Source organism: Periophthalmus magnuspinnatus, chromosome 16, assembly GCF_009829125.3.
Source record: "Periophthalmus magnuspinnatus isolate fPerMag1 chromosome 16, fPerMag1.2.pri, whole genome shotgun sequence".
In the NCBI taxonomy this organism is placed as follows: domain Eukaryota; kingdom Metazoa; phylum Chordata; class Actinopteri; order Gobiiformes; family Gobiidae; genus Periophthalmus; species Periophthalmus magnuspinnatus.
This window is the reverse complement of record NC_047141.1, coordinates 33,598,995-33,626,220: the sequence shown is the minus strand read 5'-3', so window position 1 is coordinate 33,626,220 and position 27,226 is coordinate 33,598,995. Positions and strand designations below refer to the sequence as shown.

Below are 27,226 nucleotides of genomic sequence, written 5' to 3'. Positions count from 1 at the left end.
TCTGGGGGCCACAGGAGGCGGAGTCTGGGTGAGTCTGGGCCATATTCCACAAAAAAAAGCTTTGTTAAAATCTTCTCAAACGTCATCTCTGTTTTCAACATGAGGAAATACGCCTGTTCTTGTGGATTTTATGGATCTACATCGTTATTTGTTGAATCTTTTGTGACGGGCGTACACACAGCGGGAGTGACACGTGTGTTTGGGGTTTATCGATTCTACACACAACATGATAAAGCCTCACTAACATTAAACTTTCACATTGTCCTGCGGGCCACAAAATATTGTCTCGCGGGCCGCAATTGGTCCCTGGGCTGCGAGTTTGAGACTCCTGCCTTATATAGTCTGATTGGGTGGGACAGCGCCCTCCTGTGGCACGAGGGGCAGCTGCAAACAGCCGACCCACCTGCACTCTGCACCAGGGTCTGAGAAATGTGGGGGCCCAGGGGGAAAAAGCCTCACACGGGCCCCCTGGAATATAAATGAATAAGATGAAGGTCCTGGGCCTTTGTCCCCCTCGTCTGTCCCCGGGACATAAAGGGCTGGTCTGGATAAATAAGCAGTAAATCTGACTAAGGGCATCTATTACAGCGCTGTGTGTTTTGTTATTTCTGCTACAGCGTAATTTCTGTAAAGGGCAAGAAACATGTCTGACTTTTCAAAGCTGAAACTAATTTAAAATGGACTGAGGCAAAATTGAAAATTGTTTTATGGTGAAATGAAAATTTTTAAAATCCTCTCGGCCCAAAAAAAAAAAAGAAAAAGAAAAGTGAAATGCCGCTGTGTGAAACTGAAAAATGGCAGCGTTTTGAACTGTAAAATCAGAAAAACACAATGTTATTCAAAATATCAGTGTACAAAACAAAATGAAAACAACACATCTATTTAAATAAAGTTTCCACATCCTGGCGACGCCTGGGGACGGCGTCCACGGCTCCAGTACTTTCTGTGAATATTAGCAGCTAATAGTCTAACCTATTGGCCCTGTGTTCTCCCGTCTTAACAAGCTAACTGCGCTAACACCGTCTGAAGCAGGCTCCCGAAAGGCGTTCTGTGTTAGCGGTGTATGTAAACAAACCGCCTCCCACTCCTCACCTTTTCATGAATCATATTGAAAATGATGGAGAAAGAAAATCGCGACGGCCAGAACTGACAACTTTGATAAAACCACACATCGTTCCACGCTAACAGGGTCCGCAGAGGTGATTTCTGTGATCAAACGCTGAGCTAGCTCGGGGCTAGCGTCTGGTAAACAATGACGCCAAAGTCCCTCTTCGTTCTTTTGACTTTCCTGGATCAAAAACTCCAGCTGGTTTGTTTTATTTTCAATTCACACAGAGCAGAAATGATGTAGCGCGGGCCAGAAGGAGCGCTAAGCTAATTTTAGCATATTTTCCAGAGCAGAGAGTGGAGTGACGATAATGGAAAGTGGCAAAGTTTGTTAATAATTTAGCTCTGACTGCAGATTTGTCAGGGCTAATCTTCCAGTTACGGGGATGGTTAATATAACATCGGGCAAATATAAATAATGTTTTATAATAAGTTGGATCCGTGTCCTGTCAAGTGCATCAGATCAGGCTGAAATTAGGCAGACGCTAACGGATGCTAGCGTGGAAGTAATGTTTTTTATTTATTTATAGCACAGTTTTCCAGGGTGGATCTGAGGTTTCTGCTACTCGCACTGGCAACATAAGCGTAAATCTATAACCAGGATGCTATTTATAGACAGAGCGTTTGACTGTCGGACGACAAAGACACTTAGACACTTACGTCGTAACGGCTCATTTTACAGCTGCTTTAAAGGGGAAATATTATGCAAAATGTAAAATGGACTTTTATGAGCTCGTCACCACATTATAAAGGTGTTTCCTCATCATTTGCACTTAAAGTTTCTCTACTTTTAAGGCTCAAAGTGTGTTATTTTAAGGAACCACACACACATTCACACACACATTCACACACGAGTGCACACAGACACGGGGGGGGGGGGGGGGGGGGTGTTAAGTGTCCTGCCAACCCTGGGATTTGAACTGCTAACCATCAGATCAGTGGACAAATACTTTACAAACTGAGCTACTGTCACGACCTCTGCTGTCACCACTCAAAATGATATTTGACTTTTGATCTGTGTTTGTAAATTGGACCGTGCTGTCGTCCTGGTTTATCAAAAAAGGTGTTTATTCAGCCCCAACTGTGCAAGTTCTCCCATTTAAAAAGATGAGAGGTAAATAAGTATTTGTTCACCTACAAACAAACAAGATCTGTGTCTCTCACAGACCTGTACCTTCTTCTTTCAGAGGCTCCTCTGTCCTCCACTCGTTCTCTGTATTAATGGCCCCTGTTTGAACTCGTCCTCAGTATAAAAGACACATGTCCACAACCTCAAACAGTCAGACTCAAACTCCACTATGGACAAGACCAAAGAGCAAAGGAACCACAAACAAAACTGTAGACACCAGGCCCCGAACACTCAATCTGCAACAGGTAAGAGCTGGAGTCAACAAATCAACTGTGGAGCAAGTATTACAAAATGGAACAAGACCAAGACCTGGGGCTCCACCAAGATCTGACCCCGTGGGGTCAAAATGACACAAGAACAAAGAGCAAAAACCCCAGAACCACACGACCGAGTGAATGACCTGCAGAGAACTGGGACCAAAGTAACAAAGGGACCATCAGTAACACACTACACCACCAGGGACTCAAATCCTGCAGTGCCAGACGTGTCCCCTGATTAAGACGGGACATGTCCAGGCCCGTCTGAAGTTTGACAGAAGCATTTGGACGATCCAGAAGAGGATTGGGAGAATGTCACATGGTCAGATCAAACAAAAATACAACTTTTTGGTAAAAACTCAATTTGTCGTGTTTGGAGGAGAAAGAATGCAGAGTCTCATCCAAAGAACATCAGACCTACTGTGAATCATGAGGGTGGAAACATCATGCTTTGGGGCTGTTTTTCTGCAAATGGACCAGGACGACTGATCTGTGTAAAGGAAAGAATGAACGGAGCCAAGTATCATGAGATTTTGAGTGAAAACCTCCTTCCATCAGCGAGGACAATGAAGATGACAGGAGATGGGAACAAGGCCAATCCTGTTTATTTAATGATATTTAAAGTCAATTTAATCGAACATTGTTATGTGCAAACTGTTCTATTTGTACTTTAGTTATTCTGTATGTACTGTAGTTGTACTGTAGTTGTCCTGTATATACTGTAGTTGTACTGTAGTTGTCCTGTATATACTGTAGTTGTACTGTAGTTGTACTGTAGTTGTTCTGTATGTACTGTAGTTGTACTGTAGTTGTTCTGTATGTACTGTAGTTGTACTGTATATACTGTAGTTGTACTGTATATACTGTAGTTGTACTGTAGTTGTTCTGTATGTACTGTAGTTGTACTGTAGTTGTTCTGTATATACTGTAGTTGTACTGTAGTTGTTCTGTATATACTGTAGTTGTACTGTATATACTGTAGTTGTACTGTAGTTATTCTGTAGTTGTACTGTAGTTGTTCTGTATATACTGTAGTTGTACTGTAGTTGTACTGTATATACTGTAGTTGTTCTGTAGTTGTTCTGTATATACTGTAGTTGTACTGTAGTTATTCTGTAGTTGTACTGTAGTTGTTCTGTAGTTGTACTGTAGTTGTTCTGTAGTTGTACTGTAGTTGTTCTGTATATACTGTAGTTGTACTGTAGTTATTCTGTAGTTGTACTGTAGTTGTTCTGTATATACTGTAGTTGTACTGTAGTTATTCTGTAGTTGTACTGTAGTTGTCCTGTATATACTGTAGTTGTACTGTAGTTGTACTGTATATACTGTAATTGTTCTGTAGTTGTACTGTAGTTGTTCTGTATGTACTGTAGTTGTACTGTAGTTGTTCTGTATGTACTGTAGTTGTACTGTATATACTGTAGTTGTACTGTATATACTGTAGTTGTACTGTAGTTGTTCTGTATGTACTGTAGTTGTACTGTAGTTGTACTGTATATACTGTAGTTGTACTGTAGTTGTTCTGTATGTACTGTAGTTGTACTGTAGTTGTTCTGTATATACTGTAGTTGTACTGTAGTTGTTCTGTATATACTGTAGTTGTACTGTATATACTGTAGTTGTACTGTAGTTATTCTGTAGTTGTACTGTAGTTGTTCTGTATATACTGTAGTTGTACTGTAGTTGTACTGTATATACTGTAGTTGTTCTGTAGTTGTTCTGTATATACTGTAGTTGTACTGTAGTTATTCTGTAGTTGTACTGTAGTTGTTCTGTATATACTGTAGTTGTACTGTAGTTATTCTGTAGTTGTACTGTAGTTGTTCTGTATATACTGTAGTTGTACTGTAGTTATTCTGTAGTTGTACTGTAGTTGTTCTGTATATACTGTAGTTGTACTGTAGTTGTTCTGTATATACTGTAGTTGTTCTGTAGTTGTTCTGTAGTTGTTCTGTATATACTGTAGTTGTACTGTAGTTGTTCTGTATGTACTGTAGTTGTTCTGTATATACTGTAGTTGTACTGTAGTTGTTCTGTAGTTGTACTGTAGTTGTTCTGTATGTACTGTAGTTGTACTGTATGTACTGTAGTTGTACTGTAGTTGTTCTGTATGTACTGTAGTTGTACTGTAGTTGTACTGTATGTACTGTAGTTGTTCTGTATGTACTGTAGTTGTACTGTACTTGTACTGTAGTTGTACTGTAGTTGTCTGTATGTACTGTAGTTGTACTGTATGTACTGTAGTTGTACTGTAGTTGTACTGTAGTTGTTCTGTAGTTGTTCTGTATGTACTGTAGTTGTACTGTAGTTGTTCTGTATATACTGTAGTTGTACTGTATATACTGTAGTTGTACTGTATATACTGTAGTTGTACTGTAGTTGTTCTGTATGTACTGTAGTTGTACTGTAGTTGTTCTGTATGTACTGTAGTTGTACTGTAGTTGTACTGTAGTTGTACTGTAGTTGTTCTGTATGTACTGTAGTTGTACTGTATGTACTGTAGTTGTACTGTATGTACTGTAGTTGTACTGTAGTTGTACTGTATGTACTGTAGTTGTTCTGTATGTACTGTAGTTGTACTGTACTTGTACTGTAGTTGTACTGTAGTTGTCTGTATGTACTGTAGTTGTACTGTATGTACTGTAGTTGTACTGTATGTACTGTAGTTGTACTGTAGTTGTACTGTAGTTGTTCTGTAGTTGTTCTGTATGTACTGTAGTTGTACTGTAGTTGTTCTGTATATACTGTAGTTGTACTGTATATACTGTAGTTGTACTGTATATACTGTAGTTGTACTGCAGTTGTTCTGTATGTACTGTAGTTGTACTGTATATACTGTAGTTGTACTGTATATACTGTAGTTGTCCTGTAGTTGTTCTGTATGTACTGTAGTTGTACTGTAGTTGTACTGTAGTTGTACTGTAGTTGTTCTGTATGTACTGTAGTTGTACTGTAGTTGTAGTGTAGTTGTACTGTAGTTGTTCTGTATGTACTGTAGTTGTACTGTATGTACTGTAGTTGTACTGTAGTTGTACTGTATGTACTGTAGTTGTAGTGTAGTTGTACTGTAGTTGTTCTGTATGTACTGTAGTTGTACTGTATGTACTGTAGTTGTACTGTAGTTGTACTGTATGTACTGTAGTTGTACTGTAGTTGTTCTGTATGTACTGTAGTTGTACTGTAGTTGTACTGTAGTTGTACTGTAGTTGTACTGTATGTACTGTAGTTGTACTGTAGTTGTACTGTAGTTGTACTGTAGTTGTTCTGTAGTTGTACTGTAGTTGTACTGTAGTTTTTCTGTAGTTGTACTGTATGTACTGTAGTTATACTGTAGTTGTACTGTAGTTGTTCTGTAGTTTTTCTGTAGTTGTACTGTATGTACTGTAGTTATACTGTAGTTGTTCTGTAGTTGTACTGTAGTTGTACTGTAGTTGTACTGTAGTTGTACTGTATCTCTCTGTTTGAACAGGACTTTGATCAGCAGCCGTAACTTTGCCGATATTGATTTGTGAGATTGAAGAGAAACACTGCTGAATAAAAAACATTTTGTCTCAGATCTTTGTTATTTCTTCAGTTTATTTAGTTTAGATTTATGTTGAGATTTAAGATTTAGGAAGTGAAATGATCTTTCTGCATGAATAGATTTTTGCTTTATTCATATTTTACCATTTTTTAACCCACGGTCAGTACTTTAAAAACGAAGTAACTTTCAACAAGGCGGCCATTTTGTGTCCAGATGATTAGCGTTAAAGCAGCAACCCCTGTGTCACTGGACACTCAGGAGCCTCAGCCCTGCCCCGTCCTGCCCCGTCCTGCCCCGTCCCGCCCCGTCCCGCCCTGTGTGAGGGTCTGACCCTGGAGCGCCGTGTGAGTCACTTTAGCTACGACGCAGCTACACGAGAAAGAAACTGAGAACACAGACTCAAGAAGGTAAAATGCAGAACTGAACCGTTCTGACTTGATCTTGAGATAAACTGTATTTCCAGCTTTGATAACTTAAATGTTGCGCCGACGTACAACGCAAAACAAAGCTAGCACGCAGCTAACGGCTGTTTCCTGTTCATGGATGCTCTGCTCTCAGGTATAAACATCAAACATATTTACACTTTATAATTTATCTGACATGAGCCAAAGCAAAAACATCACAAAGACACTGAAGAGGCGCCGAGGGTCAGACGAGTGAAAGAAAAGCAGGAAAAGCTGACGATCATGAGTAAGTGGTTTAGTGTTCATGCTAGCTTTAGCATTAGCTTTAGCTACATCTCACAGCTCCACAAACCTAGAATCACTAAACAACTTTTTGTGAATAGTTGAAATCGGTTTTATAATTAAGAGAATCATTTAGACACAATTTTGATTTTGTTCCCTCAGAAAATATCTGTAATGTTTGGTTTGTTTGGTTGACCTCAGTGTCACATGGAGCAGAGTCCGGCCCCTGGACCCGGCCCCTGGACCCGGCCCCTGGACCCGGCCCCTGGACCCGGCCCCTGGACCCGGCCCCTGGACCCGGCCCCTGGACCCGGAGACCAGTGCCAAGGCCCCACGTGAACCGTGACCATAGAAAAGAGGCTTTAAGATCACTGCACTTTCTGCCTCAAATTCTAAAACATTTGATCAAATTCAAACCTGGTGTAAAGAGATTTATACGCCGTAAATATTTGTGATGGAATAAGAGCGAGCGTGTGATGGTGGTCCACTCTTTGGCGTCTAAATGTTGTTCTAAAGTCCATCTGAAGACTAGCGGTGCACAAAATGGTTTGAAAGCAGGAGTTTGATTTAAATCTGTGCTTGGTCCATTCCCAGAGTAAATCGTCCTGTTCTTTTACTCCTGGACATCATCTGTTTGTTCTGTACAAACCTCTGATCAGCGCCACAACGACGCCTCTTTGATTCCAATTTCTGTCCTAAATATTAACTCATTAATCATCACAGCTGTCCACGATGGATTTTAATTTGGCTTGAACACGTCTCCTTCAGGCGGGCGGCGCTCCGGAGGAGGCGGGTGGCGCTCCGGAGGAGGCGGGCGGCGCTCCGGAGGAGGCGGGCGGCGCTCCGGAGCAGACACCATGAGATTGCCTCGGCTGTTGTCCCTTTGTTTTTGTCAGTGTCTTCATGTTGTCTGTCATGCTCTCCTCCTTTTGCAGAGTTTAATTAACTTCAGTGTCACAGAGCTAGCGAACACGTGGGGGCTAATGCATGTGCAGGAGGAGGAAGAGGAGGAGGAGGAGCAAGAGGAGGAGGACCAAGAGGAGGAGGACAAGGAGGAGGAGGACGAGTACTAACCACACAATATTCTCTGATTGTAGCGACAGCAGCTGAAAAGTGCTATATTCAGTTTCCTGCTGATGTCGTGTTGTTGTTGTTATTGATGTTGTTGTTATTGATGTTGTTGTTGTTGATGTTGTTGTTGTTGATGCTGTTGTTATTGATGCTGTTGTTGATGCTGTTGATGTTGTTGTTGATGTTGTTGTTGATGCTGTTGTTGCTGTTGTTGATGTTGTTGTTGTTGCTGTTGTCGTTGATGTTGTTGTTGATGTTGTTGTTGATGTTGTTGTTGTTGATGTTGTTGTTTTTGTTGATGTTGTTGTTGTTGTTGCTGTTGTTGTTGTTCAGTTGTAACAGGCTCAAGTCTTGGCACAATATTAAGTGTGTGTGCTTTATAACTGTGTGTGTGTGTGTGTGTTTGTGTGTATATGTGTGTGTGCTTTATAACTGTGTGTTTTACAGGATGTTGTACTTTTCGTTTCCAAACACTCAGTGGAAGCTTCTGCCTGAGTCAGATTTAACCCTTTGTGTGTGTGCGTGTATGTGTGCGTGTGTGTGTGTATTTGTGCGTGTATATGCGTGTGTGAGTCACATTTCACACTTCGTCGCTGCTTCTTTCTGTCTGCTGTAAATTCTGCTCTCGCTCCAATATATTTTTAAACTAATCCTCTGTATTCTGGGCCCAAACTCAGACACAGGCCAAACACAGAGCCACACAGAGCCACACGGAGCCACACGGAGCCCCACGGAGCCACACGGAGCCACACGGAGCCACACGGAGCCACACGGAGCCACACAGAGCCACACGGAGGGGATTTGAATTAAACAGGATGAGGCAGCACTCGCATTCAAATGTCTCTGGGCTCCTGCTGCAGAAAAAAACAGATTCCAAACGACAACAACCAGCACAGACAAAGTGTCCGCGCTCCAGAGCCGACGCGCGGGATGTTCCTTTGTCATGCTTAGCCGCGTCCGCCATCTTGTTTCTGTGTTTTTGTAATAGCCAAAATCACCTCCGTCTGCAAATTTATGCTCGACTTTGCCCCGGGTTTATAAGCACCACGACCGACTTCTTTTAATCCTTTTTGAGTGAATGTTCCAGACTTTTTGGAGCACCATCTAAATGCAAATGCAAACCCAAACCTGCAACGCACTAAGGCCGTCCTGGTGTTATAGAGTCGGCTCCTCGCTCGCGCTCCCTCGCGCTCCCTCACGCTCCACGCACACGTTTCTTGTCTTAGATAAATAGGGCACTTAGGAGCGAACGGCCATTTGCAGAGTTTAAGGCGAGCGACGCAAAACGCTCTTCACAGATTCACCAAACAGCTTCATCTGTCAAGTTCGTTTTCGATTATTTTGGAGGTAAAACATGAGCTGTTCATGCCTTTACTTTTCTTATCTCTTCTCATGTGGCCACTTCAGTTGTTTTGTTTTGTTTTGTTTTAGCAGGAGGCGACTCGCTTAAAGAAGACGGATCGTGCTTGAGTCTTTATAGTTCTCACCTGTGGATCGTTACGTTTTATTTTCAATGTTTTAAATCACAATATTCATCTAAAACCACTTCATAAAAGAAACAAGTCCAGCTGCGGCGTCCAGTGGAGCCGCCGCCGCCGTAAACGTCGTCACAACTAAACGCCACATGCTGTAGCGCCCCCTAGGGAGCAGCAGGGGGTGAAGTACTCAGATTTGTTACTTAAGTAAAAGTAGGTCAAAAGTTACTCAAGTAAAATTAAAAGTATCACATGAGGAAGTCTACTTAAGTAAAAGTATTTAAGTACATGTTTAAAAATGTACTTTAAGAGTAAAAAGTCAAAGTTTTTCACACCCGAGTTTTCAGTTTGTTCAAAATTCAGAGATAATAAGACACAGATTTTGGTCACAGTAAAAAAACAAATCAGCTTCTTCATTTTTCTTATAAATTCTGTGTTTATTTTTGTTTTTCTCAAATCCGAAGCTTCAACTCCAGAAACTCAGGATGTTTCCACAAACATGTTAAAAATAAAACAACAGAAATGAAAAAACAATGACCCAACGGGTCAATGACGTTATGTCTTAGATTAGATATTATTATTATTAGAGTATTATAAACTAATTTTATAGAAAGTGGCAAATATTTATGGAGTTTTTTTTAAGCTGTTTAATTATTATTATTATTATTATTATTATTATTATTATTATTATTATTTATTGTGTGATGTTCTTCTTATTCATCTGTTCACTCATGTGTGATTTATTTATTTATTTTTAAGTTTAGTTTTTGTTATAAAAATGAAATGATGTGTTTGTCTAAACGACAGAAGACGATTTGTTCACTTCAATAAAAATATATGACAAAAAATAAATACTCAAATCATATGAAAAATACTTTTACTTTTCAGTCCTGTTCATAAATGTAGTGCAGTAGAAAGTACAGATACTGCTCTCAAATGTACTCAAGTAAAAGTAAAAAGTACACTCTGTAAAATGTACTTAAGTAAAGTACAGATACATAAATATTCTATTGAAGTACAGTACTTTACTACTTGTACTTCAGTACTTTCCATCACTGCGAGCGAGTGACATCTTCAGCCTCCTGTTCTTTTCTCTTTAGCTACAAAAATGTGGCACAGAGGAGAAGCAGAACACCCTGTCACCACAAGGTCCAGGGTTCAGTTCAAAAGAACAAGTAAAAAAGTAAAGAGTCATTTTGTATTTTTGGTTTTGTTGCATCACTGAGTCCATAATGTGGGACGAAGGAGAGAAGGAAGAAGAGAGAGAAGGAAGAAGAGAGAGAGAAGAGAGAGAGAAGAGAGAGAAAGAGACAGGGAGAGACAGAGACAGGAGAAAGAGGAGTAGAGAGAGATAAGAGAGAGGGAGGGAGAGAGAAAAGAAAAGAGAGAAGAGAGAGACAGAAGAGAGAACACACACAGAGAGACAGAGCAGAGGAGAGGAGAGGAGAGGAGAGGAGGAGGAGGAGGAGGAGGAAGAGGACGAGGAGGAGGAGGGATGTGAGCGACACTTTCAATTTTCCGTTGGCTGCCTCAGTGTCAGAGCAGTGAGTGTGATCGACCCAAACAGAAGCACAGGCTCAGGATGAAAATGACATCAGGACCAGGGGGCGGGGCTGTGGACCAGGGGGCGGGGCTGTGGACCAGGGGGCGGGGCTGTGGACCAGGGGGCGGGGCTGTGGACCAGGGGGCGGGGCTGTGCACATGGTTTCAGAGACCTGAGCTAATTACACTGAGTTACACTGAGTTATAATGAAGTTATAAAAGTGTTTCCTCTGTTTTTATTTCTGTTGGTTAAATACATGAACTGATTAAATAAAGAAAGAAAAGAGAGAAGAGAGAGAGGGGGAAAGAGAGAAAGTATAGAGAGAGATAGAAGAGAGAGACAGAGTAGAGAGAGAAGAGCGAGACAGGGAGAAAAAGAGACATAAGACACCGAGAGATTTTCACTGGATTTATTTCAGTTTTAGTTTTATTATAATGGACTTTCTGTAAATGAGCAACTCACCTGTGCTCAGCTACTGTTTTTAACCTCATTTCACTGTTTTTAGCCTCATTTCACTGTTTTTAACCTCATTTCACTGTTTTTAGCCTCATTTCACTGTTTTTAACCTCATTTCACTGTTTTTAGCCTCGTTTCACTGTTTTTAGCCTCGTTTCACTGTTTTTAGCCTCGTTTCACTGTTTTTAGCCTCGTTTCACTGTTTTTAGCCTCGTTTCATCACTTTTAGCTTCACTTCCTCGCTTCGTGCTCACATTTGACCTTTTTCAAACACGCTCTGCTCTCGTGTTCATGTTTAATGTGACAGACGAGTGACACAAAACGCTTTGACAGATTCATTTCTTCGAGGTTAAAGGTCGATATGACGAAACATATCGATTATTTCTCATCGTTGCCTCTTTGAGCTTTTGGCCCAAAACCGACCAGGGCCTTTAACCTCCATGAGAAAAGTTCCACAGTGCAGCTTTAAGCTTCTTTTGAGCCTGGATATTTTGTGCGTTGAAACAGACGGTGTAAAGTGGAGTAAAGGAGAGTTTAAGTGAGACGCCACAGAGTTTTACATTTAAGAGTAAAACGAGTCTGACACAGCAGAGACAGATTTTCAATAGAAAGTGAACTGGAGCCAGAGTCAACGGAGCCGGAAGTGCGTCCACGATCACGTCCTGTTTGTAACGCGGCGCTAGCGGGTTAGCTCCGCCCATTTATATAAAGTCTGTGTGGTTAGGAGGAAGAGGAAGAGGAAGAGGAAGAAGAGGAAGAAGAGGAAGAAGAAGAGGAAGAAGAAGAAGAAGAATTTTTTAAGAGTATTTTACCTGTCGCTCTCGTCCCAGGAGATGCACGACTGGTTTGTTGTTCCCTGGAGACAGACGAGGACAGAGGACACGTTTGACAAAGGCTTTGGTGGAAAATCTAAAACAGTTTCAATTATGAGCAGAAAGATGGAGACAGAAAAGACTCTATAATGTCTCTGTGTCTCTATAATGTCTCTATAATGTCTCTATAATGTCTCTATAATGTCTCTGTGTCTCTATAATGTCTCTATGTCTCTATAATGTCTCTATGTCTCTATAATGTCTCTATAATGTCTCTATAATGTCTCTATAATGTCTCTATGTCTCTATAATGTCTCTATAATGTCTCTGTGTCTCTATAATGTCTCTATAATGTCTCTATAATGTCTCTTTAATGTCTCTATAATGTCTCTATAATGTCTCTATAATGTCTCTATGTCTCTATAATGTCTCTATAATGTCTCTATAATGTCTCTATAATGTCTCTCTAATGTCTCTCTAATGTCTCTATAATGTCTCTGTGTCTCTATAATGTCTCTATAATGTCTCTATAATGTCTCTATAATGTCTCTATAATGTCTCTATAATGTCTCTATAATGTCTCTATAATGTCTCTATAATGTCTCTATGTCTCTATAATGTCTCTATAATGTCTCTGTGTCTCTATAATGTCTCTATAATGTCTCTATAATGTCTCTATAATGTCTCTATAATGTCTCTATAATGTCTCTATAATGTCTCTATAATGTCTCTATAATGTCTCTATGTCTCTATAATGTCTCTATAATGTCTCTATAATGTCTCTATAATGTCTCTGTGTCTCTATAATGTCTCTATAATGTCTCTATAATGTCTCTATAATGTCTCTGTGTCTCTATAATGTCTCTATGTCTCTATAATGTCTCTGTGTCTCTATAATGTCTCTATAATGTCTCTATAATGTCTCTTTAATGTCTCTATAATGTCTCTATAATGTCTCTATAATGTCTCTATGTCTCTATAATGTCTCTATAATGTCTCTATAATGTCTCTATAATGTCTCTCTAATGTCTCTCTAATGTCTCTATAATGTCTCTATGTCTCTATAATGTCTCTATAATGTCTCTATAATGTCTCTATAATGTCTCTATAATGTCTCTATAATGTCTCTATGTCTCTATAATGTCTCTATAATGTCTCTATAATGTCTCTATAATGTCTCTATAATGTCTCTGTGTCTCTATAATGTCTCTATAATGTCTCTATAATGTCTCTATAATGTCTCTATAATGTCTCCCTAGTGTCTCCGTAGTGTCTCCGTAGTGTCTCCGTAGTGTCTCAGGGGGAGGACTCTAGTGTCTCAGGGGGAGGACTCTAGTGTCTCGGGGGGAGGACTCACGTTGTACAGGTGGGAGAATTCCACGACCACAGGAGCCGACAGAGACGAGGCGGGAGTCGGTTTTATGGCCACAGACAGAATCTTTGAGTTCAGGACTGAGTTATTTCTGCAGAAAAGAAGAAAAAAATGTGGTTCATTTAAAGAAAAAGGTTTGTTTCATTTATGTTTGTTTTATTTGAGATGAGGCGGAGCTGGAGCGGGTCACATCCAGGACGAGACTTATAATGTTTGGGTCCAGGAGAAAGAGAAGAAAGTTTATCATTTAAATCAAGGAAATATGCATTAACATGTTAAGCATTGATAATAAACAGTAATAAAGCTTTAATTAATAAAACTATAACAAACAAACTAAATAAATTCAGGTAGTGAAAAGTGTGACACAGATCATGTCCACACGTCCTCGTCCTGTTTAGTATGCATTACCCTCAGACTCTGCACAGGGGCCATCAATCACACAGAGACAATCAACAAAAGTTGGATTGGCAAAGAACCAGAGACAAAAGCTCCTAATGGGCCAAACGTGGGCCAAACGTGGACCGGGCGCGGGCCGAGCGCGGGCCGAGCGCGGGCCGAGCGCGTCCATCGGCCCGTGCCCTGATTCAGATCATGTCTGGATCCTCTGGCGCTTTGGCTCGTCGAGCTACAACACAATCCCTCAACTTAAACTTCTGTGTCAGCCACTGTCCCCCCCCACAGCCCCATCATTTCACTGGAGAACTTTAATATCGACCGAACGCACAAAAACACGACACTGTGGAGGACAGATTCATGTTTAGCTTCTGTCCTGCCCTGTGTGTATGTGACTGTATTTTGTGTATGTGTGTTTTATGTTACATGTGACATTCAGCCTGTCCAGGGACGACAGATGGAAACAGCCTGTGGCTAAAATCTGCATATTTACATATGTGTCTTATGTTCATTAATATGCACTGTCCCTTTTCTAAATAAATAAATAAAAAATAAATAAAAATTTTTTAGCTGCAGCGTTTGTCTCTTCACAGTCAGAACATCAGCAGAACATTTTAGATCTGAGGGTCAGAAATTACCTCATTTATGTTTCACTTTCTGTAGCCTCCTCACAAGCGGCGCGTGACAGTGTAGTGATGGTGTAGTGATGGTGTAGTGATGGTGTAGTGATGGTGTAGTGATGGTGTAGTGATGGTGTAGCATCACTACACCGTCACTACACCGTCACTACACCGTCACTACACCGTCACTACACCGTCACTACACCGTCACTACACCGTCACTACACCGTCACTACACCGTCACTACACCGTCACTACACCGTCACTACACCATCACTACACCGTCACTACACCGTCACTACACCGTCACGCGTCGCTTGTGAGGAGGCTACAGAAAGTGAAACATAAAAATCAAACAAACTGTTTTGTCTGACAAAATGAATGGATAATTGTTTTAAAGTTTTAAACTGCAGAGTCTTTACCAAACATCTTAAATCTGATTTAAATCTTAAATCTGATTTAAATCTTAAATCTGATTTAAATCCACCAAATATGGATCAAATGAACTCACATTTTCAAACATCAACGGAGAATTAATAAAATCAAAGGCTGTGCTGAGAAAACATTTCCTCTTTGGCAGAATGAACAGTAACAGTTTAAACTGTGTCTGTGCAGATGTATGAGACTGAGGGTTCAACTCCTGATGTGGGGGACTTTGCATGTTCTGCCAGTGTCTAGAGCAGGGCTGAGGTTTGACCCCAAAAGATGAAAATGAGGCCCAGCCCGTCTGTTTACTTATGTTTAAGTGAATTCAATCAAACATTTCTTTGTATGAACAAGTTATAATTAAGTTTGTCCCTCGACTCGATGATGTACTTTCAGTTTGAGTCGCTAAGGTACAAACTTGGGGTACCCCTGACCTAGAGTATGTGGGGTACCCCTGGCCTAGAGTATGTGGGGTACCCCTGACCTAGAGTCTGTCCTGATGGACGCTGCTCTCAACGCCGCGTTAGAATCGTGCTTAAATTCTTGTTCTTTCGATCACACGCCATGAGTCACAATCATGAGTCCAATGAGTCCACAGATGAAAGCTGTTTTTGCCCCTCGCTGTTGTCATGACGATGCTTAAATCCCTGTTTGCCTTGAAGTTTCCTGCTGTAGCTCTAAATCTTTTCACACTGTGAAAAAGTGACTGTAATATTAATTTAGTGCTTTAAACGTGTGAGTATGAGACTCAGACCAGAGCAGATGGACATTTAGGCAAATATTATGTTTGAAATAAAAAAATAATATCTGTTCATATGTTTACATCATCTCTACAACTAAACCGGGACTGAACCAGGACTCAACCAGGTCTAAACCAGGACTAAACCAGGACTAAACCAGGACTGAACCGGGACTGAACCAGGACTAAACCAGGACTAAACCAGGACTAAACCAGGACTGAACCAGGACTAAACCAGGACTAAACCAGGACTGAACCAGGACTAAACCAGGACTAAACCAGGACTGAACCGGGACTAAACCAGGACTAAACCAGGACTGAACCGGGACTGAACCAGGACTAAACCAGGACTGAACCAGGACTGAACCAGGACTAAACCAGGACTAAACCAGGACTGAACCAGGACTAAACCAGGACTAAACCAGGACTAAACCGGGACTGAACCAGGACTAAACCAGGACTAAACCAGGACTAAACCAGGACTGAACCAGGACTAAACCAGGACTAAACCAGGACTGAATCAGGACTGAATCAGGACTAAACCAGGACTGAACCAGGACTGAACCAGGACTGAATCAGGACTGAATCAGGACTAAACCAGGACTGAACCAGGACTGAACCAGGACTGAATCCCGTGATCTCGCTCCTCGGAACCACTTTGCACCTCAGCCTCCGACCCAGCTCTCCGCGACCGATACGAACACCTCAACCTCTGACCCCGCGACCCACGACCCACGACCTGCCCCAAGACGACGGCCAATGACACTGCTCCCTACAGTCTGCTCTCCACCTTCATTCACATTCATGGATCTGCAAATAAACTCTGAATCTTTGGTCCCCTGTCAGTGTTTACGACGATTCTGTTCTCTGAGCCACAGGAGCCACAGGAGCCACAGGAGCCACAGGAGCCACAGGAGCCACAGGAGCCAGTGCAATAATTCTAAGGACAACTTTCAGGAACAGGACGAACCAAGTCTGAATTTTTTATTTTTTTGCATTTCTGAAGGTTCATCCTCATTTTAATAGTTTGGGACGTGAGTTTTACGCCTTTAACACAAGTTTATAATAAAATAATATCGTTTTTTGAGATTCCAGGCTCCGTCTTTGGCTCTAAACACTCACGTCTCACATCTCACGTCTCATAAACCTGACATCTTGCTAAATTAATTAAAAAATCATGAACGTAACAACGACCCAAATATGAGCCAGTGGTGCAGTTTGTTGTTGTGATTTATAAAGATACGATGATTTTAAGTATAACACGACTAAGAGAACGATCATGATCTGCAGGACCAAAGACGACAAACACGTGAGACGTCCTGGTTTTTCTCTGTCTCATGTTAAATTAAATGTCCTCACTGCAGACACGACGTGAGGACGATACTTACAGACAGCGCAGGATGTTTTATGCTCAGGCTCAGACTCTTATGTTCACGTTTGGTTCATGTTCTGATGATGTAAAGTCGATGTTGTTTAAATCATATTGTTCACCACTAAACACCGCCCCCTTCTGGACTGGAGCTGCGATGGACGAGCGCGGCTGAGATGTTTGTCGCTGCTCGACTCAACACTTTACTGCACGAAGAACTTTCATGTACAGTTTTATTTGCAGCGGAATAAGTCAGAAATTAAATAATAAAGTCCGTCACAAACATAAGATCCAGACGCTTCAGTCCAAGATGGAGACTGTGGCGTGGCTCTTTTTAAAACGTAGATGTTCCTGTTTGTTTTGTCACTGTCTCTGTTTTTAAATGAACCATGAGTCTGAAATAAAGATGAATATAACATCTCCACAACCGACCAATGGATCGTCCACTGAAGTCGTCATTATTAAGGAGAAACTTGAGGGAGTTTGAGCAGCTGACACACTCCGATAATAAAACAATACAGATTTTGACATTCTAGTCTGAAAAAAAAAACAAAAAACACTTCACATCTTCTCAGCGTTTCCTCAGTAAAAATGTAAAGTTGTAAAATCTTCATAAACTGATAAAAACACCAAAGTAAAACCGGACACAATCTGACCCAAATCTGAGCCTGATTGTTTCGACTTTCACCTTTTCCAGTCGACGACGTGCTAAAAGTGAACACATGAAATATGAATAACTGCTGAGTACGGAAAGAAACGTGACATGTTTTTCCCATCGCAGATTTACCTTCAGCTGATTCATATTTAATCGACTCATCAGGAGTTTTTATCCGATCCTCGTGTTCTCGACGGGATCGGCTCATTTGGATCAGACTCTTGACTCCCTCACATCAAACACCTGCAAAAACTTTTATCGATTTATCTGATTTTGTGTAAAGATTCACTGACTTTTCTGTTGGAAGGCACAGCTGGGCTATTTCTTTGCTTGGAAAGTTCCACAGTACGGCATTAAACACACACACACACACACACACACACACACACACACACTGCTCAAATGAACCTTGAAAAACATGGGCTGCCTGTGTTTAGTCACATTTATGTCGAGAGCGGGATTTGAACCAGAAACCTTCGGGTCAGTGGGCAAACGCCAACTGAGCCACTGTCGCCCTGTTCATCTCCACGGACATAGATACATTTAAAGTCATATTACGGAACATTTCAGACAAAGCAGTATCTTCTCAACAGAGACGAGCAGGAATCTTGAAAATGTTCTTAGTGAAAAGTTACAGAAAAGTGATGAGTTATTTAATTTAAAGCTCTACTCTGTAACATCATAATAATACGTAGCACATGTTTTCCGTACCTCTGCAGAGCCAGGATGCTGCCCAGGTTCCTGTACAGAACGATTCCCGTCACAAACGTGGAGGAGTCGTCTGCGTCTGAAAGAGAAGGACAAAAGAACAATTACTACATGAAGCTGATGTTTGCGACGCCTGCGTTAGCTTTAGCGCACGGAGCATCCTGACAGAATTCCTTCATCCATTTAAGGAATTTTCAACACAAATATGGAATAACATCAACGCCTCTCGCTACAGTTTTGTCCAGGCACTAACAAATCTGTGACCCAACAGTCGACACAGATGTTTTTTTTTTTCATTTTTTTATTTGTGCTTCAACAAACGTCATTTTACGTCTGGAGAATCATTTTGTTCATTTGGAGTTTTTGTGTCATGTCCAAACTTCCGACTCACTCATCTGGCTCTTATTTCCGGCTTATATTTCCAGTTCAGACTTCTGGCTAACACTTCTGAGTTCATAATTCCGGCTCCTATTTCCGATGCCTACTTCCGGCTGTTCTGACTCACACTTCCGGGCCACACTTTGGACTCACACTTCCGGCTAACATTTCTGACTCACACCTCCAGGTCACACTTCCGACTCACGCTTCCCGCCTCATATGTCCAGGTCATATTCCGACTCACACTTCCGGCTCATCCTTTTTGGATGTTCCGGCCTTAAAGGGTTTTTATGTCAAAACATCCAAACACTAAACGTGAACCTTAAAATGTCGATGATCAGCAGAAAAAAAACAAAAATAACAGGAGTTTTCTCAGTGAACGTTTTTGTATCGTGTCCAAACTCAATGGAATAAACGTTTGTTCCGGATTTGAATCGAACCAGGAAGAAGAAATTCACCACATGATGCTAATGTTTTCCGCGCTCTGTCTGAGTTAGCTTTAGCGCAGCGGGCTACAGTAAGACGCTGTTTTCAGAAGCGACTCGTGCCAGAATTCCTTCATCCATTTATGAATCTATGAGGAATTTTCAACACAAATATGGAATAAAATCAGAGCTTCTTGAAGGAAAATGTTTGTCCAGAATGACCAAAGTCCAGACGAGCCAAATCTGTGACAGACATTTTTATCTGCTCACAAAAACACAGATCTGGGTTTTGTATCTTATCCACTCAACAGAAGAAAGACTCGTGTTTGTGTCGTCATCTGTCCCACATTCCCAAATTTGAGCCGTTTCACTGGACCAATCGGAGCGCAGCGGAGTCATGTGACCGCCGGAGGTGTACAGGGGAATGCAGGTCAGCGGGCTCGTCTCCGCCGCGGCCTACATGTGAACTCATCTGAACCGGCCCAGTCTATTCTCATCGAGTCAGGACCTGAATCACTCTGCTCCTCTTAAAGGGTCACGCTCCTCTTAAAGGGCCACGCTCCTCTTAAAGGGCCGCGCTCCTCTTAAAGGGCCGCGCTCCTCTTAAAGGGCCGCGCTCCTCTTAAAGGGCCACGCTCCTCTTAAAGGGGCCACGCTCCTCTTAAAGGGCCACGCTCCTCTTAAAGGGCCACGCCACGTTCTTCTTAAAGGGCCACGCTCCTCTTAAAGGGCCACGCCACGTTCTTCTTAAAGGGCCACGCTCCTCTTAAAGGGCCACGCTCCTCTTAAAGGGCCACGCCACGTTCTTCTTAAAGGGCCACGCTCCTCTTAAAGGGCCACGCCACGTTCTTCTTAAAGGGCCACGCTCCTCTTAAAAGGCCACGCTCCTCTTAAAGGGCCACGCTCCTCTTAAAGGGCCACGCCACGTTCTTCTTAAAGGGCCACGCTCCTCTTAAAGGGCCACGCCACGTTCTTCTTAAAGGGCCACGCTCCTCTTAAAGGGCCACGCCACGTTCTTCTTAAAGGGCCACGCTCCTCTTAAAAGGCCACGCTCCTCTTAAAGGGCCACACCACACTCCTCTTAAAGGGCCACGCTCCTCTTAAAGGGCCACACCACGCTCCTCTTAAAGGGCCACGCTCCTCTTAAACTCTGCAGATTAAAGTGCACAAGAGTCCGTTTTGTGTAAATCAGGACTTTTAAACAAACAAAGACTCGTTTTAGGACAATAATCACACGACTTCTCTCGTTTGGTGTCATTTTGAGAAAGAATCAACAAACTCAGAAACATCAGAACAGTGTGGTCTGTTTCTCTGGGGCTGAAGCGTTTACATCCTCACAGGGGGAAGAGAAAAGGATTTATGTTTTAAAATCAGCCCCGTCGACAGAAATGACACAATGGGACTTTAAATCACAGTCCAACCACCACATGCTGCCGTTGTTTCTTTTGGCAAGGCACCACATTAAGATCTTGCAACAGATTAAAGCTAAAATGTGAAGTGAACAAACGGAAGCATCGCACCAAGCACAACTCGACCTCAACAGTAAGACTTTCAGTAAAATAAATAAATAAATGAATAAATAAATAAAAGTTTGGAAGACCAGGGCTAATCATCGCTATGGTAACTAACTAATTTATTTAAAATCTGTTTCTGAAACTTTATAAACCACTTTTTATAAAAACATTTTGCTGAATCTTGCTGGTTAGCATGTAGTTGATTAGCACGTAGTTGATTAGCGTGTAGCTGGTTAGCATGTAGTTGATTAGCATGTAGCTGGTTAGCATGTAGTTGATTAGCATGTAGCTGGTTAGCCTCTGTGATGCCTTTAAACTCTTATTATTTGAATTTTTCAAAAAGTCTTGTGTAAAAATAAATGTGACGTTGAAGCAGAGACACTGTCACTGTCGGGCTGAAGGTGAAACACGACTGAAACCAGGTGAAACACGTGTAATATTCAGACACTGTGGAAACACTGAGGACTCCTCCCGAGTCGCTTCAGGATCAGCAGAAAAGAGCCGGGCCTCTGCTCAAAGATTAAAAACTCTGTTGTTTATTATGTTTGACAAACTCATTATAAACTGACACTTGTTTCTTTCACTTCCTGTTTAAACTTCTCCACAGAAATGAAATGAAATGAAATGAAATGAAATGAGTCTTTTACTGTGACGTTCTTACTGTGGGAAAAGGTTTTTATCCCAGAGTGAAACATGCTTCAGTTTATAAAAACAAAAGTCAAATAAGAATAAAAACGACATAATAACAGACTTTACGTCTTTAATGTGACTTATTCCAGTTACACCGACACGTGACGTCAGCAGAGTTTATTCCAGCACATTCTGTTTGGAGCAGCCTCTTTATATTTTTACAAACATCCAAACACTAAACATGAACTTTAAAATGTCGATGGTCAGCAGAAAAAAACAAAAACAACAAGAGTTTTCTCAGCGGAGGTGAAAGAGAAGAAACTTTGACCATCTGCCTCACCATCTGACTCTGTTCAAGAGAGAGAAGAGAGAGGAGGGAGGAAGGAGAGAGAGGAGGGAGGAGGGAGAGAGAGGAGGGAGAGAAGGAGAGAGGGATCTGACTCTGTTCAAGAGAGAGAAGAGAGAGGAGAGAGAGGAGGGAGAGAAGGAGAGAGGGATCTGACTCTGTTCAAGAGAGAGAAGAGAGAGGAGAGAGGAAGGAGAGAGAGGAGGGAGAGAAGGAGAGAGAGGAGGGAGAGAAGGAGAGAGGAGAGAGGGATCTGACACTGTTCAAGAGAGAGAAGGAAACAGGGAGACAAGAGCAGGAGAAGAGAGGAAAGAGAGGAAGGAAGGAGAGAGAGAGAGGAGGGAGAGAGGGATCTGACACTGTTCAAGAGAGAGAAGAGAGAGGAGGGAAGGAGAGAGAGGAGGGAGAGAAGGAGAGAGAGGAGGGAAGGAGAGAGAGGAGGGAGGAAGGAGAGAGGGATCTGACACTGTTCAAGAGAGAGAAGAGAGAGGAAGGAAGGAGAGAGAGGAGAGAGAGAATGATCTGACACTCCTGTTGAAGAGCACACAGGAGAAGAGAGAGAGAAGAGAGGAAGAAAAAAGGAAGGAAGGAGAGAGAAGGAAGAAGAGAGGGGATCTGAGTCTTGTGTTCAAGAGCACACAGGAGAAGAGAGAAAAGAAAAGGAGAGAAGAGAGAAAGGAAGGAGAGAGAGAGAGAGAGCAGAGAGAGGAGCAGTGGACTACTGTAATAGTTGTGATACTGCAGTCGTATTTATACTGCAGTACTCTGGTGCTGAAGTACTTCAGAGGAGCTGCTCTGTGTCGACCTTTCACAGATGAACATGTTTTTCACTCTGAGGTAAACCAGGCGCCCTCTGCTGGAGACACTGTGAACTTTGACCCTGGGTTTAGTCTGTCAGGCCCCATCTGCTCCGCCCACTCCCCCCGACCCCGAGGTCGAGTCAAGAGCAACGGAACCAAACGACAACAACAGCAACAACAACAACAAGAACAGCAACAACAACAACAACAACAGCAACAACAACAAAAACAACAACAAGAACAAACAAGTAAAGTTATTTTTACTGCACCAAACACACTGGTGCTGGACGTGTTTTTGAGAGCGGAGGAAACATAAAGTACTAAAAATATATTTCAAATACCAGGTCACTTGAGGGAAAATGGCCGTGTTTGTTTGTTTAAAATGTTCTCCACATGTTCCTCATCATCACAGCTGTTTTCAGACCTGACACTCGGAACATTTCAACAAAATAAAAACATCTTTTTGTCTCTAAACTTTTTCATTTTGCAGATCTGACTCATGTTTTGACCTTTGACCTTTGTTTGTTCATGTTTTAAAGCCACACACTGGACTTTTCATTGTTTTCTTCTGGAGGACGTCGTTCGCTCTGAGCAGCTGCAACAGAGATCAGAGAAATATAAAGAAAAAAACAACTGTCAGGAACTCAGCCTGACGTCAGAGAAAAGTGGACAAACAAACAGCAAAAAATAAATAAATAAATAAATAAAATAAAAATAAATAAATACATAATAATAATAATAATAATAATAATAATAATAATAATAATAATAATAATAATGCTTTACACTGTACTTTTCATTCTCTCTAAACTCTGTGGGGTGGGATGTTGTTGTAGCCAGAGCTGCCCTGTGTCCATGATCACTTCCTGTTTGTAACAGATTATCTCTGTCCTTTTATATAAACAGTCTGGACTAAACCCATGACGTCTCTGTTTCACAACAAGAATCTGCATTTTAATAATATTCATTTTAGCTGCACCATTTGCATGAAACACGATGGGTCTGAACGTTGTGATGTCGTCAGTGTTTCCTGTCACTGACCCGACGCTGCACAGATTTTGATCTTCGGCAGGAGATTTTCATAAACGTATTTAAATATCCAACTATTTTTACTTCTTATACTTTTGAATAAATCCCCCAAAACTATAAAAAGCTCATTTTCCAGTGTCGTCGTACACGAGCGCCCTGAGAAATCCCTCTGAACGCGTGTCGTCCTGGTCACACACGTTTCTCCTCGCTGCCTCACATCAAAGTGGAGGCCTGTTTCCTGCTGGGACCAAAGTGGCTGTAATTGTCCCTGATAGGCTCCCGTAGTCTCCTGATTAAGATTGACAGCAGCATTAGCATTCGCTCTGCTCTAAACAAAACACTTTATACCTGCCCCGGCGCCGCGGCCCAGCTGCCAACCGCATCGAGATACAACTTTTAGGCAAATGGGAACGATGAGAGCCCGAACTGAAACGGCGGAAAACACAGACATCACGACGAGACAAAAGTGACGTTTCATTTGCATAAAAACACTACAGCTGTGTCCAAAATCCTCCACAGCACAGCAGCACATTAACATAAAATTATATACAGAGATTTGGAGCAGAATGAGAAACACAGATGGAGACGATGGTGCGACAGTCGGAGAGAGATCAGGCTCAACTTAAACGGAATCGTAAAGCTTCAGTCTGAAAGAAACTCAACTACAAACTTATATCACACTATTCTGTTAGGAAATGCTATAAAACGACCAACAAAACATGAGGCTCTTTAAATATGTCACTGTCATTACGGTCATGCGCTTACGTCGCCCTCGAAGACGACCAATCAGAGCGCAGGAGCCGCCGGGATTCAGTCAGTCAATGTGTCAAAGGAAAAATAAGGATGGATGTGTAAAATAGAGGAGGTTATGTGTGAAAAAAGACAAAAGTACAGGCTGATACTTCATTTAACATGATTTTTATGGCAAAAAAAACAAAACAAAAAAAACCTCTATAATGTGCTCAGTCCTTAAAGGGTCAATGTTCATATCTTGATTTACAGACACAAAAGTGAAATAAAAACCTCAGGATCATGTAGAGGGTTAATACATTTAAGACCAAAGTGAGGAGTTGATGGAGCAGGAAGTCGCCCATGATCACTTCCTGTTTAGAACGTGGCAGTGGCGTGTTCATTATAGTCTATGGTCAAAACAAAAGCCAAACAGCAGCAGTCTCCTCTCACTCGAGCCAAAACTGACCAGGAACTGACCAATAGAACCTCACAACAATGTGTCGCCATAGCAACCAAGTGTCCAAAGAACAGCAGTTACAAAAACAACACAAACAGACACAAGAAGAACAAAAAGAGTCGACTCTGAACCAAACACAAAAATCAGAACAAAACAGAACAATATTTTATGTCATGAGTCAGATTCACTTTGGGTTTTGCCTCAGTCTTTATTTGTACTGTCCCTTTAAGAAGCACTTTCACTTTTTCAGCTAAAACTCTTTTTCTGTGAGGTCATAAGTTCTTAAAAAACTCCGCCCACACGCTCTGCAGAGACGAGTCTGTGTTTTTCACGGCTCTGTCCTAAACCTGCTCCTTCTGACTCTCTGGATCCTGATGTTTTCACAAACTAAAGAAGCACTGTGGAACTTTTCAAGAGGAGGGTTCACCAGTGCATGTGACATAGACACAGTATGTGATCACTTTGGCTAGAACATTCCACAGTAAGGCATTAAACAGGTCGAGTCACAGGTCACGTCTACGGAGAGGCGGGTCCGCTTATGAACGACAGACGTTTAATGCCATAATGTGGAATATTATATAGATATAGAGAAAAAACTGTAATATGGGCCGTTTAAACAGTGTAATGTGGGCCCGTTAAGGTAATATGGGCCGTTTGACCAGGACATAAATGATGTGAGGAAACACGGCGTTTGTCACATAAATATATTTTGATGTAAAAACAAAATGCAAAACGATCTTTAAAAGTATTTTTGAAACTTTGAGAACACGACTGAAGCTGAGGTTTATTTTCAAAGTGACGAGGCCTAATTATCCTGACGATTATCTCGTGATGACGTGAAGGACAAAGTCTGAAGTTCAGTTTGTTCAGACATAATGATCGTCTCCGCGCGGATTTGGGATTTTTAGGATTCTTATTAAAAATTCATGAAAATATGAAAAATCAAGAACTGCAGAAGTTTGAAAATGATGATTTTAAGACGAGAAAAAAACAACGATTTTTACAGAAGCTTCAACTAAAACAGAAGCAAATGAATGACACGATCAAACCAGCCTCATGTCAACAAATAAACAAGTCAACAAATAAACAAGTAACAAATAAACAAGTCAACACATAAACAGACAACAGAGCAAAGAAAATCTACATCTGGACTAACCCAGGTCCAAACAAGAACCAAACCAGGACCAAACTAGAACTAAACCAGGTCTAGTGTGACCTCAGCCTCAGTGTACGCAGTATACAGTAGTACAGAGTAAGTATAGAGTATACAGTAGTACACAGTACACAGAGTACACAGTTCTTACCAGGTTTCCCAGTGACCAGGATGTTCTTGGGGACAGTGACCCGGTCCTCAGAGTTTCGGGCCCAGTCCACCATCCCCCTCCAGCCCTTCATCGGGAAACTGACGTCCGCGTGACCCGACACTGGACGTTTGTGGATGCTCAGCACTGAAACACAAAACACACGATTTATGGAATAACTTTAAATATGTGTCACTTTAGATCTGACACGTCCAAATCTGCCCCCGCCCACAAAACTCTCATCTCCAGACTCTTCATCTTCAGACAATCATCAGTGTCCACACGTCACATGACTTTGAGATGTTACCCTCTGGAGGGCGCTATAGAGCACTCATACATAAACCAAACCAGGACCAAACAGGACCAAACCAGGACTAAACCAGGACTAAACCAGGACCAAACAGGACCAAACCAGGACTAAACCAGGACTAAACCAGGACCAAACCAGGACCAAACCAGGACTAAACCAGGACCAAACCAGGACTAAACCAGGACTGAACCAGGACTGAACCAGGACTGAACCAGGACTGAACCAGGACCAAACCAGAATCTACCCAGAACTAAACCACAACTAAAAAACCTCATTTATTTCCTCGGCCGTGGTTCTGCTGGACACACTGAGAGGAGCAGTGTGTAAACAGCCCCACTGTCTCTGTGATGACCTCTGCCCTTTGGTTCATGTTGAGGTCAGAGCTGGACTCCAGCGCGAGACAAATGTCCCTCTGGGACAGAATTATCAGAGGAAAAAGAGGATTCATTTTCAGCACCATGGAGAGCTCCAACAGAAACACTGAAACACACCGACAATTTGAGACGACGTTTTAATGTTTAAATCATTTAATTGATGATTTTCAGATGATGTCACAACATTTTATTAACCAATCATATTTAATTCAGGTGAGAACAGCTGAAAGAAATATAAAAATGCAGATATATGTCGTAATTTATGAGTTTATCTTTTGGAAACACTACAGTGTAATCAAAACAGGAAACTGGCTCTAGCCCCGCCCACCTGAGAGTATGACATCATCACACTCTAGAATCTGAACCACCAAAACCGACAAAATATCCATCCACACAGCCATAAAGAGAAGAACAACCCAAACTCAGTGATGCTGTTACTTAATAAAACTTAAGTACAAGTACACATGTGTACAGTACAAACTCTCTCCTGATTGGCTCTTTGGTTGCTATGGAACTCATGGTCGGAATTCCAAATATAAAACTCTGCTCCACATTAGCTCCTACACCTGCTCGAGCCTCGATGAGCTTC

General features: G+C 41.7%; 2 protein-coding genes across 4 annotated transcripts in view; both read right to left on the bottom strand.

Annotated features, from left to right (window-relative positions):
• The window catches only part of LOC117384375 (adhesion G protein-coupled receptor B1-like), a 74,247-nt gene extending 60,771 nt beyond the window's left edge, over positions 1-13,476 (bottom strand). For all 3 annotated transcript variants that reach the window (XM_055227691.1, XM_055227693.1, XM_055227692.1), the window contains exons 1-2: positions 13,417-13,476; positions 12,060-12,103 (exon numbers count right to left, since the gene is read on the bottom strand). The gene's annotated coding sequence lies outside the window, so the exon portion shown is untranslated. The remainder of the gene's footprint in view (positions 1-12,059; positions 12,104-13,416) is intronic.
• The window catches only part of LOC117384289 (adhesion G protein-coupled receptor B1-like), an 81,197-nt gene continuing 67,348 nt past the window's right edge, over positions 13,378-27,226 (bottom strand). Inside the window, exons 12-14 of the mRNA XM_055228107.1 lie at positions 25,957-26,100; positions 18,345-18,420; positions 13,378-13,522 (exon numbers count right to left, since the gene is read on the bottom strand). Coding sequence (XP_055084082.1) covers positions 13,378-13,522; positions 18,345-18,420; positions 25,957-26,100 — 365 coding nt within the window. The remainder of the gene's footprint in view (positions 13,523-18,344; positions 18,421-25,956; positions 26,101-27,226) is intronic.